The sequence below is a fragment of the Psittacula echo genome, assembly GCF_963264785.1.
Source record: "Psittacula echo genome assembly, chromosome: 30".
In the NCBI taxonomy this organism is placed as follows: domain Eukaryota; kingdom Metazoa; phylum Chordata; class Aves; order Psittaciformes; family Psittacidae; genus Psittacula; species Psittacula echo.
In genome coordinates this window covers 1,165,303-1,181,886 of record NC_137765.1, presented here as the reverse complement: position 1 = coordinate 1,181,886, position 16,584 = coordinate 1,165,303, and the positions used below count along the sequence as shown (strand labels likewise).

At 65.5% G+C, this 16,584-nt stretch overlaps 3 protein-coding genes across 3 annotated transcripts in view; 2 read left to right on the top strand and 1 right to left on the bottom strand.

The window, feature by feature from the left end:
• Positions 1-767: 767 nt before the first annotated feature.
• On the bottom strand, positions 768-5,860 carry MRPL4 (mitochondrial ribosomal protein L4; the record flags this gene model as incomplete). The annotated part of the gene is given in 10 exon segments (XM_080636203.1): positions 768-1,044; positions 1,152-1,222; positions 1,887-1,996; positions 2,087-2,193; positions 2,957-3,038; positions 3,040-3,075; positions 3,805-3,856; positions 3,943-4,114; positions 5,428-5,476; positions 5,561-5,860. Coding segments are annotated over 10 exon segments (1,125 nt in total). The 3' UTR covers positions 768-898.
• Positions 5,861-8,852: 2,992 nt separating this feature from the next.
• Positions 8,853-11,197, top strand: S1PR2 (sphingosine-1-phosphate receptor 2). The gene is made up of 2 exons (XM_080636149.1): positions 8,853-9,014; positions 10,032-11,197. Exon 2 carries the CDS (start codon positions 10,104-10,106, stop codon positions 11,121-11,123), a length of 1,020 nt encoding a protein of 339 aa, XP_080492275.1. The 5' UTR covers positions 8,853-9,014; positions 10,032-10,103; the 3' UTR covers positions 11,124-11,197.
• Positions 11,198-14,121: 2,924 nt separating this feature from the next.
• The window catches only part of DNMT1 (DNA methyltransferase 1), a 28,171-nt gene continuing 25,708 nt past the window's right edge, over positions 14,122-16,584 (top strand). The window contains 2 exon segments of the mRNA XM_080636145.1: positions 14,122-14,239; positions 16,474-16,516. Of these exon segments, the coding sequence (XP_080492271.1) occupies positions 14,181-14,239; positions 16,474-16,516 (102 nt within the window). The 5' untranslated portion in view covers positions 14,122-14,180.

Genomic DNA, 16,584 nt, shown 5'->3' with positions numbered 1-16,584 from the left:
GATGGGATGAAGCAGGATGCAATGGGATGGGGATGGGATGAAGCAGGATGCAATGGGATGGGGATGGGATGAAGCAGGATGCAATGGGATGGGATGGGATGAAGCAGGATGCAATGGGATGGGGATGGGATGAAGCAGGATGCAATGGGATGGGGATGGGATGAAGCAGGATGCAATGGGATGGGGATGGGATGAAGCAGGATGCAATGGGATGGGGATGGGATGAAGCAGGATGCAATGGGATGGGGATGGGATGAAGCAGGATGCAATGGGATGGGGATGGGATGAAGCAGGATGCAATGCGATGGGATGAAGCAGGATGCAATGGGATGGGAATGGGATGAAGCAGGATGCAATGCGATGGGATGAAGCAGGATGCAATGGGATGGGAATGGGATGAAGCAGGATGCAATGCGATGGGATGGGATGAAGCAGGATGCAATGGGATGGGGATGGGATGAAGCAGGATGCAATGGGATGGGGATGGGATGAAGCAGGATGCAATGGGATGGGGATGGGATGAAGCAGGATGCAATGGGATGGGGATGGGATGAAGCAGGATGCAATGGGATGGGGATGGGATGAAGCAGGATGCAATGGGATGGGGATGGGATGAAGCAGGATGCAATGGGATGAAGCAGGTTGGGAGGGGGGGACACAAAAGGAGGTGGAAGGAGCCCCCCCCCCCCCCCCATTTAAAGCAAAGTCAGAGAGAACCAACAGCTTTAATGGCCCCAGCAGCGCTGGGGGCTCCCCAGAGCCCCTCTGCCAATGCGATGAGGGCCGGATCCAATGGGATTGGATCCCATGGGATTTGGGGCTGGATCTGATGGGATGGGGCTGGATCCCATGGGGTTGGATCCAATGGGATCTGGGGCTGGAGCCCATGGGCCGGGCTCTAGGGCAGGTCCCTGTAGGGCAATGAGAAGGGGTGGACGGGGCCGTAGCGGTGCCGGTGCCAGAGCAGCTTCTGCTCCAGGAAGGTGACGGCGGCCACGGTGAGCACCAGGGCCTGGTGCTTGAGGGCGCTGTGCACGTTGAGGCCTGGGGGGGCACCGCAGCGTCGGGGGGGGGCCCAAAGGGTCTCAGGGGTCCCCCTTGGGGTTTTGGGGTCCCCCTTGGAGTTTGGGGGCAGGGGCAGCAGCGCTCACCCAGCGCCGGGATGAGGGTGAAGGTTTTGAGGGCATCGGCTGCGGCTCTCATGTTCTCCGGGGGCTCGTTGCTGTGGGGGGGGGGAATGAGGGGGGGAATGAGGGGGGGAATGAGGGGGGGACCCCCCCTCTGCCCCCCTATGGAGCTCCCCCCATCACCCCCCCCATCACACCCCCCCCCAATAGGGACCCCCCTATCTCCCCCCCCATCACCCCCCCATAGGGACACCCCCATCATCCCCCTATGAGGACCCCCCCAACTCCCCCCCATCATCCCCCCCATAGGGACCCCCATCACCCCCCTATGAGGACCCCCCCGTCTCACCCCCCCAATAGGGACACCCCCATCACCCCCCTATGAGGACCCCCCCGTCTCACCCCCCCAATAGGGACACCCCCATCACTCCCCTATGAGGACCCCCCCAACTCTCCCCCCATCACCCCCCAATAGGGACACCCCCATCACCCCCCTATGAGGACCCCCCCCATCACACCCCCCCCATGGGGACCCCCCCATCTCCCCCCCCATCAACCCCCCCATAGGGACCCCCATCACCCCCCCCATCACCCCCCCATAGGGACACCCCCATCACCCCCCTATGAGGACCCCCCCAACTCCCCCCCATAGGGACACTCCCATCACCCCCCCATGGGGACTCCCCCATCTCCCCCCCCATGGGCACATCCCCACCTCCCTCCCCTTTGTCCCCCCCATGCCCCCCCCCCCGCACTCACACGTCCACAATGAGCACGGAGCGGCCCCAGCGCCGGAACCGGGCCAGGTCCTGCAGGTACCGGGGGTCAGGGCTGGGCAGCTCCAGGTCCTCCACGATGTGGAGATCATCCTGGGGGGGGGCACACAGGGATGGGGGGGGGGGTGTCCCCGTATCCCGCATCCCAGCGGGATGGGCTGGGGAGCGCCGCGGAGCCGGTACCTGCATCAGCTTCACGGTGAGCACCGTGCTCAGCCCCAGCACCCGCACCTTCATGGGCAGCAGGTAGTAATAGCTGGTGGGGCCCCGCGGGCCGTGGGCAATGCCCCCTGCGGGGGGGCGACGCCGTGACCCCCCCCATAGCCATGTCCCCTCCGTGCCCCCCCATATCCATGTGTCCCCCCCATAGCCATGTGTCCCCCCCACATCCATGTCCCCTCCGTGCCCCCCCATAGCCATGTGTCCCCCCCACATCCATGTCCCCTCCGTGCCCCCCCATAGCCATGTGTCCCCCCCATAGCCATGTCCCCTCCGTGCCCCCCCATACCCATGTGTCCCCCCACATCCATGTCCCCTCCGTGCCCCCCCATATCCATGTGCCCCCCCATAGCCATGTGTCCCCCCCATATCCATGTGTCCCCCCCACATCCATGTCCCCTCCGTGACCCCCCATATTCATGTGTTCCCCCCACATCCATGTCCCCTCCGTGCCCCCCCATACCCATGTGTCCCCCCCATATCCATGTCCCCTCCGTGCCCCCCCATACCCATGTGTCCCCCCCATATCCATGTCCCCATATCCATGTATTCCCCCATAGCCATGTCCCCCCCATATCCATGTTCCCCGAGTGTTCCCTCATTGCCTGTGTATTCCCCCCATATCCATGTCCTCCCATGACCCCCCCATATCCATGTCCCCCATCTATGTGTCCCCCCATCCATGTGCCCCCCCCATCCCCATGTCCCCCCTATGCCCATGCACCCCCCATATGTCCATGTCCCCCCATCCCTGTGCCCCCCCCGTATCCATGTCCCCCCGCTCTGACCCCCCCATATCCAAGTGCCCCCCCCATTGTGTCCCCCCCCGCTCACCCCCCCTCCACAGCGGGGACCGGATGCTCCCGTGCCGGGCCCGCCCCGTCCCCTTCTGCCTCCAGGGCTTGCGGCCCCCCCCCCCGCACCTCGGCGCGCGTCCGGACCTTGGCGTAGCTCTGCCGCCAGGGGGCGCCAAAGGGACACGGGGCGGGGGGGGGGCATGGGGGGGACACGGGCACAGGGGGGGGCACAGGGACATGGGGGGGACATGGGGAATATAGGGACATAGGGAGAACATGGGGGGCACAGGGGGGGGCACAAGGACACAGGAATGGGGCCCTGGTGAGACCCCCATCCCCTTGCCCATGCTGGGGGACCCTCTCCAGAACCCCCCCCCCCCCGCCACCCAGATCTGCCCCCCCCAACCTCCTCCCTCTGCCCCCCAACTCCTCCATCTCCAGACCCCCCTTCCCCTCTTTATGCCCCCCAACCCCCCTTTTGTGCCCCCCAACCCCTCTTTGTGCCCCCAACCCCTCTTTGTGCCCCCCAACCCCCCTTTTGTGCCCCCCAACCCCTCTTTGTGCCACCCTTTGTGCCCCCCAACCCCTCTTTGTGCCCCCCCAACCCCTCTTTGTGCCCCCCAACCCCTCTTTGTGCCCCCCCAACCCCTCTTTATGCCCCCCAACCCCTCTTTATGCCCCCCAACCCCCCTTTTGTGCCCCCCAACCCCCCTTTTGTGCCCCCCAACCCCTCTTTGTGCCCCCCCAACCCCTCTTTGTGCCCCCCAACCCCTCTTTATGCCCCCCAACCCCCCTTTTGTGCCCCCCAACCCCTCTTTGTGCCCCCCTTTCTGCCCCCCAACCCCTCTTTGTGCCCCCCCAACCCCTCTTTGTGCCCCCCCTCACAATCCTCTTGTAGTTCTTCTGCCACATGGCCACCATGTGCAGGATGTCGAGCCTGGGGGACACACACACAGAGAGCACCCATGAAGAGAGGGGAGCCCCCCCTCCAGGGCCACCCCTCGATGCCCCCCCAGCACCCACCGGGGCCGCAGGGCGAACACGTCCGGGTGCAGGTCGGCGAGGCCGCGGTGCTGGGCCTCCGGGTGCTGCAACGAGGACACCCAGGCCTGCACCGGGCTCCGGGAGCGCGGCACCGGGAGCGAGCAGGAGCGGAGCACGGGGGAGCGCGGCGGCAGCACCGGCAGCGGCTGCTCTGTGGAGGGGACAGGGGGGTAAGGGGGGTAATGGGGATATGGGGGTAATGGGGGCAATGGGAGTAAGGAGGCAATGGGGGTAATGTGGATATAGAATTAATGGGGATATGGGGGTAATCGGGGTAATGGGGATATGGGGGTAATGGGGGCAATGGGGGTAATGTGGATATAGAAGTAATGGGGATATGGGGGTAATGGGGATATGGGGGTAATGGGGATATGGGGGTAATGTGGATATAGAATTAATGGGGATATGGGGGTAATCGGGGTAATGGGGATATGGGGGTAATGAGGGCAATGGGGGTAATGTGGATATAGAAGTAATGGGGATATGGGGGTAATGGGGATATGGGGGTAATGGGGATATAGAAGTAATGGGGATATGGGGGTAATCGGGGTAATGAGGATATGGGGGTAATGGGGATATGGGGGTAATGGGGGCAACGGGGGTAATGTGGATATAGAAGTAATGGGGATATGGGGGTAATCGGGGTAATGGGGATATGGGGGTAATGGGGATATACGGGTAATGAGGGCAACGGGGATATGGGGGTAATCAGGGTAATGCGGATATGGGGGTAATGGGGATATAGGAGTAATGGGGGCAGTGGGAGTAAGGAAGCAATGGGGCTAACGGGGGTAATGAGAATATAGGTGTAACGGTGGTAATGGGGGTAATGAGAATATAGAGGTAATGAGGGCAATAGAATAATGGGGGTAATGGGGATATACGGGTAATGGTGGTAATGGGGCTAATGAGGATATAGGGGTAGTGGGGGCAACAGCATAATGGGGGTAATGGGGATATAGGAGAAATGGTGGTAATGGGGGTAATGGGGATATAGGAGTAATGGGGGCAATAGCGTAATGGGGGTAATGGGGATATAGTGGTAATGGGGGCAATGGAGTAAGGAGGCAATGGGAGTAATAGGGATATGGGGGTAATGGGGGCAATAGCATAATGGGGGTAATAAGGGTAACGGGGCTAACGGGGACAATGGAAATATGGGGGTAATGAGAGTAATGTGGGTAATCGAGGACAATAGGGATAATGGGGATATGGGGGCAATGGGAGTAAGGAGGCAATGGGGGTAATGGGGTAACGGGGGCAATGGGGCAACGGGGACAGCGCCTTCTCTATGGCGGACATAGGGGCAATGGGGGGCATGGGGACAATGGGGGCCATAGGGGTAATGGGGACAGAAGCTTCTCTATAGGGGACATAGGGGCAATGGGGGGCATGGGGACAATGGGGGCCATGGGGGTAATGGGGAACGCAGCGGCACCAACACCCCCCCCCGCCCGGACTCACCTCTCTGGGGCTCGGGGGCCGCGGGGGGCCCGGTGGACACGGACAGGGCCTAAGGGAGAGCGACCATGAGCGGGGACCCCCCGCTCCCGGCTCCCCCCGCTCCCGGCTCCCCCCCCCCGCTCCCGGTTCTCACCCCCGCGGCCCGGCCCCGGCCCAAGGCCTTGACGACGGCGGCGGCCGCGCGGGCCCCCCCAGTTACGAGCATGGTGCTCGGCGCGCAGTGATGACGTCGGCAGGGACTTCCGGCGGAAGTGGGGGAAAGGCGGGAGAGGACGAGGAGGAAGGGAAGGGGGAAGCGGAGCGGGGCCCGGTCCCGATCCCGATCTCGATCCCGATTCCCAGCGCCGTCCCTGCAGGGTCTTGCCCCGCTCCCGTTGCCTCTTCCCACTGTTGCTCCCTGGTACCCACTGCCCATTCCCGTTCCCATTGGCATTCCCGCGGGATGCAACCACACCGGGAATGGGGGGGACCGTCCCCAGGCCCCAGCCCCGCTCCACCCTTTGGGGGTGGGGGGCTCCGAGCTGGGGGTGCCCCCATTTCCCAATGGGAAGCGGGGGGGACAGCGCAGTGTGGATCCCGAGTGGATCCCGGCTGGATCCCGAGCTCCCACAAGCAATGAGGCCGGGATGGGGGGGGAGGGGCTTCCCCCTCTTTCCATCTGGAATCGTTTCCCCCCCCCCCCCCGCAATTCCTTTTGGGAATCCGGGATCCGGCCCAGGCCTGGAGGCGGCCGGGGGGGGGGGGGGGGGGCAGGAGCCGCGCGCAGCGTCCCGGGGGATCCCCCCCCCTTCCCGCCCCTTCCCGGCGCCTGCTTCCAATTAAATCCCCCCTTTCCTGGCCCCTTCGCTGGGAATGGGGCGCTGGGGCCCCCCCTTTTCCCAATGCTCCATAATGGCGGGGGGGCTTCCCCCGCCCCCCCCCTTGTCCACCCCCCCCCCCCCCATTCCCATTCCTGGCTGGAAAAGCCATGGAAAGTCCTGGGAGTGTTTCCAGGCGTGAAAATGGGATTTGGGGGGGGGAGGGGATCCCATAGGCCCAATCCTGACCCCCAACCCCCCCCCCTTGGGGGACCCCACTTTTAGGGGGGGACACGCGGACACCCCCCCCCCCCGATGTCGTTCTCCCTGTGGGGCACCCCCTGCTTATGGGGCACACACACGATCCCCCCCCCCCTCCACCTCTATGGGGCGGGACACGGGGCCGCGGCCGCTCCGCCCTCCCCCGGTCCCCCCCCCTTGCGCAGGGTACAACCGGTCGGCGGCAGAAGCGCTGCAAGGACCAGGACCGGGGCCTTACCGGTAAGACACCGATTTCCCCCCTCCATCCCCTTAAATCCCGCCCCCGCCCCCCCGCTCCATCCCGCTCCCCACATCCCATTGCGTGCATGGGGGCACCCATTGGGGGGTGGGACCCGGGCTGTCCCATCGGTGACACCGGGGGGGGGGGGGGTCATGGTGCCCCCCCCCATGGTTTGGGGGTTCGGGAATGGTTCCCCCTCCCCCGCCATTGTTCGGGATCGGGAAGCGGGGGCCGGGATCTGCTCCGGCCCCACCAACATCTGGCCGGCAGCTGGAGGGGCCCCGGGGGCGGCCCCATGGAACCGCCTCCCCCCCCCTACCCCGGCATGGGCGATGTTGAATGGATGCGGGGGCACCCACAGCGGGGTCCTGGCACCCATTGGGTGTGCAAATGGGGTCCTGGCACTCGCTGGGTGCACACCAGGGTCCTGGCACCCATCTGGATGTGAAAGGGGGATCCTGGCACCCATTGGGTGCACACCAGGGGCCTGGCACCCATCTGGATGTGAAAGGGGGGTCCTGGCACCCATTGGGTGCACACCAGGGGCCTGGCACCCATCTGGATGTGAAAGGGGGGTCCTGGCACCCATTGGGTGCACACCAGGGTCCTGGCACCCATCTGGATGTGAAAGGGGGGTCCTGGCACCCATTGGGTGCACACCAGGGGCCTGGCACCCATCTGGATGTGAAAGAGGGGTCCTGGCACCCACTGGGTGCACACCAGGGGCCTGGCACCCATCTGGATGTGAAAGGGGGATCCTGGCACCCATTGGGTGCACACCAGGGTCCTGGCACCCATCTGGATGTGAAAGGGGGGTCCTGGCACCCATTGGGTGCACACCAGGGGCCTGGCACCCATCTGGATGTGAAAGGGGGGTCCTGGCACCCATTGGGTGCACACCAGGGGCCTGGCACCCATCTGGATGTGAAAGAGGGGTCCTGGCACCCATTGGGTGCACACCAGGGGCCTGGCACCCATCTGGATGTGAAAGGGGGGTCCTGGCACCCACTGGGTGCACACCAGGGTCCTGGCACCCATCTGGATGTGAAAGGGGGATCCTGGCACCCATTGGGTGCACACCAGGGTCCTGGCACCCATCTGGATGTGAAAGGGGGGTCCTGGCACCCATTGGGTGCACACCAGGGGCCTGGCACCCATCTGGATGTGAAAGGGGGGTCCTGGCACCCATTGGGTGCACACCAGGGGCCTGGCACCCATCTGGATGTGCAGGGGGGGTCCCGGCACCGCCGCAGCTCCCCCTCCGTGCCCTTCGTGCCCTCGCTGCTGGCTCCGGTGCCCCCAGGGCCGGGCCGGGGCTCCCCCCCCCGCCGGTCCCGCCGCCCCCCCCGGCACCATCTGCCGCTGCCGCTGCCGCCTCCGCCGCTAAGCCCCGGCCGGGCCCCGGCTGCTCCCGCCTGATCCAATTTGCTCCATGGGGATATTTCGGGGAGCTCTGGCACCTCCTCCCCCCCGGGTCCTGAGGAGCTTCCCGGGGCGGGATCCCAGGCAGGGATCCCGGGGCAGGATCTCAGTGTGGGGTCTGGAGCAGGCTCCCGGGGCAGGGAGCTGAGGCAGGATCCCAGGGGAGGATCCTAGTGAAGATCCCGGGGCGGTTCCCGGGACGGATCCCGGTGCCGATCCTGGTGCGGTTCCCGGTGCACATCCCGGTGCCGATCCCTTTCAGGATCCCGCGGCAGATCCCGGGACGCTTCCCGGTGCCGATCCCGGGACAGATCCCGATTCCGTTCCCTGTTCAGGATCCCGGTGCAGGATCCCGGTTCCGTTCCCGGTGCGGTTCCCGGTGCCGATCCCGGGACAGATCCCGGTTCCGTTCCCGTTCAGGATCCCGGTGCTGATCCCGATGCGGTTCCCGGGCTCCCGCCGCCCCCGTTCCCTCCCGCGGCTCCGCCCCGCGGCTGCCCCCAGGGCCGGGGAAGGGGAACGGGAAGCGGCGGCTGCTCCGCGGCGGCTCCGGCTCCTCCCGGGGCCGGGCAGGGGGGTCCCGGGGCGGCGGAGAGCGAGGGGCGGGGCCGGGGCACCGGGCGCGGCTGCGCGAGAGAGTTCGGGCGGCGACGGCGGCGGGAGCGGGACCGGGACGGGATCAGCGCCGGGCTCCTGACCCGGGACGGGACCGGGACCGGGATCGGCACCAGGATCCTGAACCGCGACCACGACGGGATCGGCACTGGGAGCGGGAGGGCACCTGGATCGGCACCGGGATCCTGAACCGGGATCGGCACCGGGATCCTGAACCGGGACAGGATCGGGACCGGGATCAGCACCGGACGGTACCGGGGCAGCCCCGGGGCTCCTTCCTCCCCTCTTCTTCCTCTTCCCCCTCCCCTCAGGGGTCCCGGTACCGGATGCCCCATCCCTGACCAGGCCCTGGGGTACCCCCAGCCCGGGCAGATGCTTGGGCCCCCTCCTTGTTCCCTGCCCCCCATGGGGGGTGCACGGTGCCCCCCCCCGTCGTTCCCGTGTCCCTCACCGGGACGGGGGGGTCCGGCTCTTCCCTCTCAAGGAAGCCACCGGGGGCTCCCGTCCTGCCCCATCCACTTCGGTCCCCCCAAGGTGTCCCCATGGCAGGGGCAGGATGGTCCCTGTGCCCCCAGGACCACAGCGGGGCAGCTCTTAGGGATGTGGTCCCCTCTCTCCACCCGCTCTGCATGGGCCAAGCATCCTGTGGGAGATCCCATCCATCCCATCCCATCCCATCCATCCCATCCCATCCCTTCCATCCCATCCCTTCCATCCCATCACTTCCATCCCATCCCTTCCATCCCATCCCATCCATCCCATCTATCCCATCCATTCCATTCCATTCCATCCCATCCATCCCTTCCATCCCATCCCATCGCATCCATCCATCCATTCCATCTCATCCCATCCATCCCATCCCATCCCTTCCATCCTATCCCATCCATTCCATTCCATCCCATCCCTTCCATCCCATCCCATCCCATCCCATCCATCCATCCATCCCATCCCTTCCATCCCATCCCATCCATCCCTTCCATCCCATCCATTCCATTCCATCCCATCCCATCCATCCCATCCCATCCATCCCATTCCATCCATCCCATCCCATCCATCCCATCCCATCCCTTCCATCCTATCCCATCCATCCCTTCCATCCCATCCATTCCATTCCATCCCATCCCATCCCATCCATCCCATTCCATCTATCCCATTCCATCCATCCCATCCATTCCATTCCATCCATCCCATCCCGTCCATCCCATCCCGTCCATCCCATCCCATCGCACCCACCCCACCCCACCCCATCCCATTCTCCCTCCCCGCAGGTCCCCGGCACCATGTCCCGGCAGCGCTGAGCTCCCCACGCCGGCGCCGCGGGCGGCGAGGCCGAGCCCACCATGGGGAGCATCTACAAGGAGTACTTCAACGCGGCCAAGGTCCGCGAGCACTACAACTTCACCAAGGGGGGCGCGGAGGCCTCGGCCGGCCCCGCGCGCTGGCTGCCCTCCCTCCTCATCGTCACCCTGTGCTGCTTCATCGTGCTCCAGAACCTGCTGGTCCTCGTCTCCGTGTGCCGCAACCAAAAGTTCCACTCGGCCATGTACCTCTTCATCGGCAACCTGGCCTTCTCGGACCTGCTGGCCGGCCTGGCCTTCATGGCCAACATCCTGCTCTCGGGCTCCACCACCTTCAACCTGACGCCGGTGCAGTGGTTCGTGCGCGAGGGCACGGCCTTCGCCACCTTGGCCGCCTCGGTCTTCAGCCTCTTGGCCATCGCCATCGAGCGCCACGTGGCCATCACCAAGGTGAAGGTCTACGGCGGCGACAAGAGCTGCCGCATGGTGCTGCTCATCGGCGCCTGCTGGCTCATCGCCGCCGCCATCGGCAGCCTGCCCATCATGGGCTGGAACTGCCTGAGCGACCTGCGGGACTGCTCCTCCGTCCTGCCCCTCTACTCCAAGCGCTACCTCCTCTTCGTCATCACCATCTTCAGCCTCATCCTCCTGGCCATCGTGGGCCTCTACGGCCGCATCTACTGCATCGTGCGCTCCAGCCACGCCGACATCGCCACGGCGCAGACCCTGGCGCTGCTCAAGACCGTCACCATCGTCCTGGGCGCCTTCATCGTCTGCTGGCTGCCGGCCTTCGTCATCCTCCTCATGGACGCATCCTGCGCCGTCCGCGAGTGCTGGATCCTCTACAAAGCCAACTACTTCTTCGCCTTCGCCACGCTCAACTCCGCCGCCAACCCCATCATCTACACGCTGCGGAGCAAGGACATGCGCCGCGAGTTCCTGCGGGTGCTGAGCTGCGGCGCTCAGCGCCGGCGCCGCTCTTCCAGCTCTCTGGAACGCGGCAGCCCCAAACACGACTGCCCCACGGCCCCCATCACCCGCGACTGCACCACCTCGGTCTAGGGCAGGGGGTCCCGGTGGGCGCTGCGGGAACAGGGACGGAGCCGGGGGGTTTATCCCTAGGAACGGATGGGAACAGGGATGGAGCCGGGGGGTTTATCCCTAGGTACGGATGGGAACAGGGATGGAGCCGGGGGGTTTATCCCTAGGTACGGACGGGAACAGGGATGGAGCCGGGGGGTTTATCCCTAGGAACGGATGGGAACAGGGATGGATCCAGGGGGGTTTATCCCTAGGTACGGATGGGAACAGGGATGGAGCCGGGGGGTTTATCCCTAGGTACGGATGGGAACAGGGATGGAGCCGGGGGGTTTATCCCTAGGAACGGATGGGAACAGGGATGGATCCAGGGGGGTTTATCCCTAGGTACGGATGGGAACAGGGATGGAGCCGGGGGGTTTATCCCTAGGTACGGATGGGAACAGGGATGGAGCCGGGGGGTTTATCCCTAGGAACAGATGGGAACAGGGATGGATCCAGGGGGGTTTATCCCTAGGTACGGATGGGAACAGGGATGGATCCAGGGGGGTTTATCCCTAGGTACGGACGGGAACAGGGATGGAGCCGGGGGGTTTATCCCTAGGTACGGACGGGAACAGGGATGGATCCAGGGGGGTTTATCCCTAGGTACGGATGGGAACAGGGATGGAGCCGGGGGGTTTATCCCTAGGAACAGATGGGAACAGGGATGGAGCCGGGGGGTTTATCCCTAGGTACGGACGGGAACAGGGATGGATCCAGGGGGGTTTATCCCTAGGTACGGATGGGAACAGGGATGGAGCCGGGGGGTTTATCCCTAGGAACGGATGGGAACAGGGATGGAGCCGGGGGGTTTATCCCTAGGTACGGATGGGAACAGGGATGGAGCCGGGGGGTTTATCCCTAGGAACGGATGGGAACAGGGATGGATCCAGGGGGGTTTATCCCTAGGAACGGATGGGAACAGGGATGGAGCCGGGGGGTTTATCCCTAGGAACGGATGGGAACAGGGATGGAGCCGGGGGGTTTATCCCTAGGTACGGATGGGAACAGGGATGGAGCCGGGGGGTTTATCCCTAGGTACGGATGGGAACAGGGATGGAGCCGGGGGGTTTATCCCTAGGAACGGATGGGAACAGGGATGGATCCAGGGGGGTTTATCCCTAGGAACGGATGGGAACAGGGATGGAGCCGGGGGGTTTATCCCTAGGTACGGATGGGAACAGGGATGGATCCATGGGGGTTTATCCCTAGGTACGGATGGGAACAGGGATGGATCCATGGGGGTTTATCCCTAGGAACGGATGGGAACAGGGATGGATCCAGGGGGATTTATCCCTAGGAACGGATGGGAACAGGGATGGATCCATGGGGGTTTATCCCTAGGAACGGATGGGAACAGGGATGGAGCCGGGGGGTTTATCCCTAGGTACGGATGGAACCTTGCACCTTTATCCCTGCCGGCCACGCGCCCGGCTCTTCCCAGGCCCTGCCCCGGCCCCGGGGCTCCCATCGGGACCTGTCCAACGGGTCCCACGGCGCCAATGGGTAAATCCGCTTCCCCTCGGCTGCTCCCGGCGCCGTGGGTGGCTCCGGCCGGGAAAACCGGGCCTTGGAGCATGAAGGGGGGGGGGGGGGGTCCCCATCCCTGTGTGTGCTCCCCCCCCCCCACGGACCCTGCTCTTCCCGTGTGCTGGCACACGGAGCGGGGGGGGCATCGCGGCCGGTCCGCAGGGATCACCCCATATCCCCCCCCCCATCCCCAACCCCCTTTCACCCCCTGTGCCCCCCCTTCCCAAAGGGTTGTATTAAAGCGGCGCTTTCCCATCTGCATCCTGCTCCTTCCGGCACCCCCCGCAGCAAACGGGGCTGGATGCGGACCCCCCCCCCCCCCCCCCCCCCGTGGGGCGCTGTTTTGGGGGCATTTCGGGGGGTTTTGGGCACGGGGATCCCCGCAGCCCCCGCTCCCGCCCCGTTCCCTTCGTGCTCGGCCCCGTTTCCTCCCCCGCTGGGGTGCAGCGGAAGCGGGGGGGGGGGGGGGGGGTGTTTCGCTTCCTTTCCGCCGCCGTCGGGACGGGTTCTCCCCCCCCCCCCCCGCCGTTGTGTCCCGTCGGTGACCCCCGGGGGGGGGGACGGGGATCTCCGATGCTTCCCCATCCCTTTGGCTCCGTGGGGCCGCGCACGGGGACCCCCTTGGGACGGGGATGGAAGCGCCCTTGGTTGGGGCTCGACGCCGCAATGAGGGGCTCGGGCAGCCGTGGGGGGGCTCAATGAGGTGGAGGGGGGGGGGTTTGAGCGGCCTCACACGCGGGTGCGAGGGGTGGCGGGGCCTGGATGAGCCCCACGGGGCTCTGCTGCCCCATGGCGGGGTCCCACCCTTTGAGGGGCGCCCCCCCCATTCCTGCTATGGAACAGCCCGTCCCGAGGAGGGGGGGCTTGGTACAGCCCGACCCCCACATCCCACAGTGGTACAGCCCATTCCGTCCATCCCCAACGGTGGTACAGCCCATTCCCCCCTCTTCCCCGTTGTACAGCCCATTCTCTCTATCCCAACAGTGGTACAGCCCATTCCCCCCCTTCCCAGTTGTGGTACAGCCCATTCCCCCTTCTTCCCCGCTCTACAGCCCATTCCCCCCCTTTCCCCGTTGTGGTACAGCCCATTCCCCCCCCTTCCTCGTTGTACAGCCCGTTCGCTCCATCCCAACAGTGGCACAGCTCATTCCCCCCCCTTCCCAGTTGTGGTACAGCTCTTGCCGTCCATCCCAACAGTGGTACAGCCCACCCCCCCCATCCCCGCAGTGGTTTGGTCCCCCCTGAGCTCCGGGCCGCATCTCCCGGGGCCGCCGCGCTCCGGTACCGAGCCCGGGCCCTCCCCATCCCGTGTGTGCGTGGGGGGGGGTCCCCGTTTCCCCTCGTCCATCCCTGGGTGTGCACCCGCGCCCCCCCTCCCGCGCGGAATGGTCTCTCCCGCCCTCCCTCCCCCCCCTCCCGCCGCCGCCGTGGTCTCGCCCGGCGCCGCCCCGCCTCCGCCGCTGTTTTCCCGCGAACTCGCCGCCCGCTCCCGCCGCCGCCGCCGCCCCGATGCCGGCCCGGGCCGCGCCGCTGCCCCCGGCCCCGCTGCCCGCGGAGCTGCGCCGACGGTGAGTGAGGAACGGGGCCCTCTGCAGGGCATGGACACCCCCACTGCAGTGCGTTGGTACCCCCCGATACGGCCCTGCACTGGCCCCATTGCAGTGCATTGACACCCCCCGGCACTGCATTGGTACCCCCCATAGGGCACTGCACTGACCCTATTGCAGTGCATGGACACCCCCATTGCAGTGCATTGACACCCCTCTGCACTGCATTGGTATCCCCCGATACGGCCCTGCACTGGCCCCATTGCAGTGCATTGACACCCCCCGGCACTGCATTGGTACCCCCCATAGGGCACTGCACTGACCCTATTGCAGTGCATGGACACCCCCATTGCAGTGCATTGACACCCCCCGGCACTGCATTGGTACCCCTCATAGGGCACTGCACTGACCTTATTGCAGCGCATTGACACCCCCCGGCGCTGCACTGGTACTCCCTATAGGGCAGTGCACTGACCCTATTGCAGTGCATGGACACCCCCATTGCAGTGCATTGACACCCCTCTGCACTGCATTGGTATCCCCCGATACAGCCCTGCACTGACCCCATTGCAGTGCATGGACACCCCCCGGCACTGCATTGGTACCCCCCATAGGACACTGCACTGATCCTATTGCAGTGCATGGACACAGCACTGCATTTGTACCCCCCAATACAGTCCTGCACTAGCCCCATTGCAGTGCATTGACGCCCCGTGACATTGCATTGGTACCCCCTAATACAGCCCTGCACTGACGCCATTGCAGTGCACTGACACCCCCCGGCACTGTGTTGGTACCTTCCATAGGGCACTGCACTGAGCCCATTGCAGTGCATGGACACCGCCAATGCAGTGCATTGATACGCCCTAATACCGCCCTGCACTAACCCCATTGCAGTGCATTGACACCCCCCAGCACTGCATTGGTACCCCCTGTTACAGACCTGCACTGGCACCATTGCAGTGCATGGACACCCCCATTGCAGTGCATTGGTTCCCCCCAATACCGCCCTGCTCTGACCCCATTGCAGTGCATTGACACCCCCCGGCACTGCATTGGTACCCCTGATACAGCCCTGCACTGGCCCCATTGCAGTGCATTGACCCCCGCATTGCACTGCATTGGTACCCCCCCATGCAGCCCTCTACTGACCCCATTGCAGTGCATGGACAACCCCCGGCACTGCACTGGTACCCCCCATAGGGCACTGCACTGACCCCATTGCAGTGCATGGACCCCCCCACTGCAGTGCCTTGACCCCCCCAACCCCAACCTGGGGTCCTCCCCATGGCTCCCCGTGACCCCCAATGTGGGGGGGGCTCCTGCCCCATGGCCGGGCCCCACGTGGCGCTGGGGCCCCGGCTTTGTCCCCACGTGCATCCGGGGCGGGTTGGGGGGGACCCAAAGGGGAACCCCCGCTTCCCATGTGCTGCGATGGGGGGGGCACAGGCATCCCTTCTCGGATGCGGGAAGCGGAAGCGTTCCCTTGGGATCGGGTTTGTGCCATCCCCGGCCTGGCTCCGGAGGGGTCCCCGGGTCCCGTCCCGGTTGGCGTTTCCTGCACCGTGGTCCCGGCCGGCCATTGTCCCTTCCACTCGGCTCCCGGCAGCCCCCGGCCGGCGGGAAGGGAAGGGAAAGGAAAGGAAGGGAAGGGAAAGGAAAGGAAGGGAAGGGAAGAAGGGAAAGGAAGGGAAGGGAAGGGGGGGCCCCTTGCTCCCCGGCTGCCGTTCCCCGGTGCGGCGGCTGCGCGGCGCATCCCGACCTTCCCTTGGCGCCCGCCCGCGTTCCATGGCTGTCCTCAAGCCCAGGTGCCATGGGACGGGAATGGGACAGGAATGGGACGGGAATGGGATGGGAATGGGATGGGAACGGGATGGGAACGTCACCTTCCTGCTTTCTGGGTGGTGGGGACCCCCCTTCCCTTCCCGCTGGCGCGGGAGCAGGAAGCCAAAGGAGCCGGCGAGCTCCCAGCCCGTATCCCAGTGGAAGCGTTCCTGGGGGGCGGCTGCTTTGGCTCCTGGGGTCCCCATTCCAAGGGGGGCAGCACCGGGGCATGGGGGTCCCCTCTTTGCTGTCCCCGCAGTGTCCCCCATGGCGTTTGTCGCTATGGGGGGCGTCCCAAGCTCCAGCATCCATTCCCACCCCCCCCCCCCCCACCCCTCATTATTCCCTCTTGGTCCCCGCGTCGCCATTCCCGGCTCCCTCGTTGGGACGCGGCGGCACCGCATGGGCCGACCCCGCTGTTCCCGTCGCAGGCTGCAGGACCTGGAGCGGGATGAAGAGGCCCTGAGCGAGCAGGTGAGCGCTGCCGGGCCGCTGCCCGCCTCCCTGCGGGTACCACCCTCCTGCGCCGCTCCCACACCCGG

Excerpts from the sequence above, each read along its gene's own strand:
- S1PR2 (XM_080636149.1), top strand. The coding sequence starts at position 10,104 with ATGGGGAGCATCTACAAGGAGTACTTCAACGCGGCCAAGGTCCGCGAG.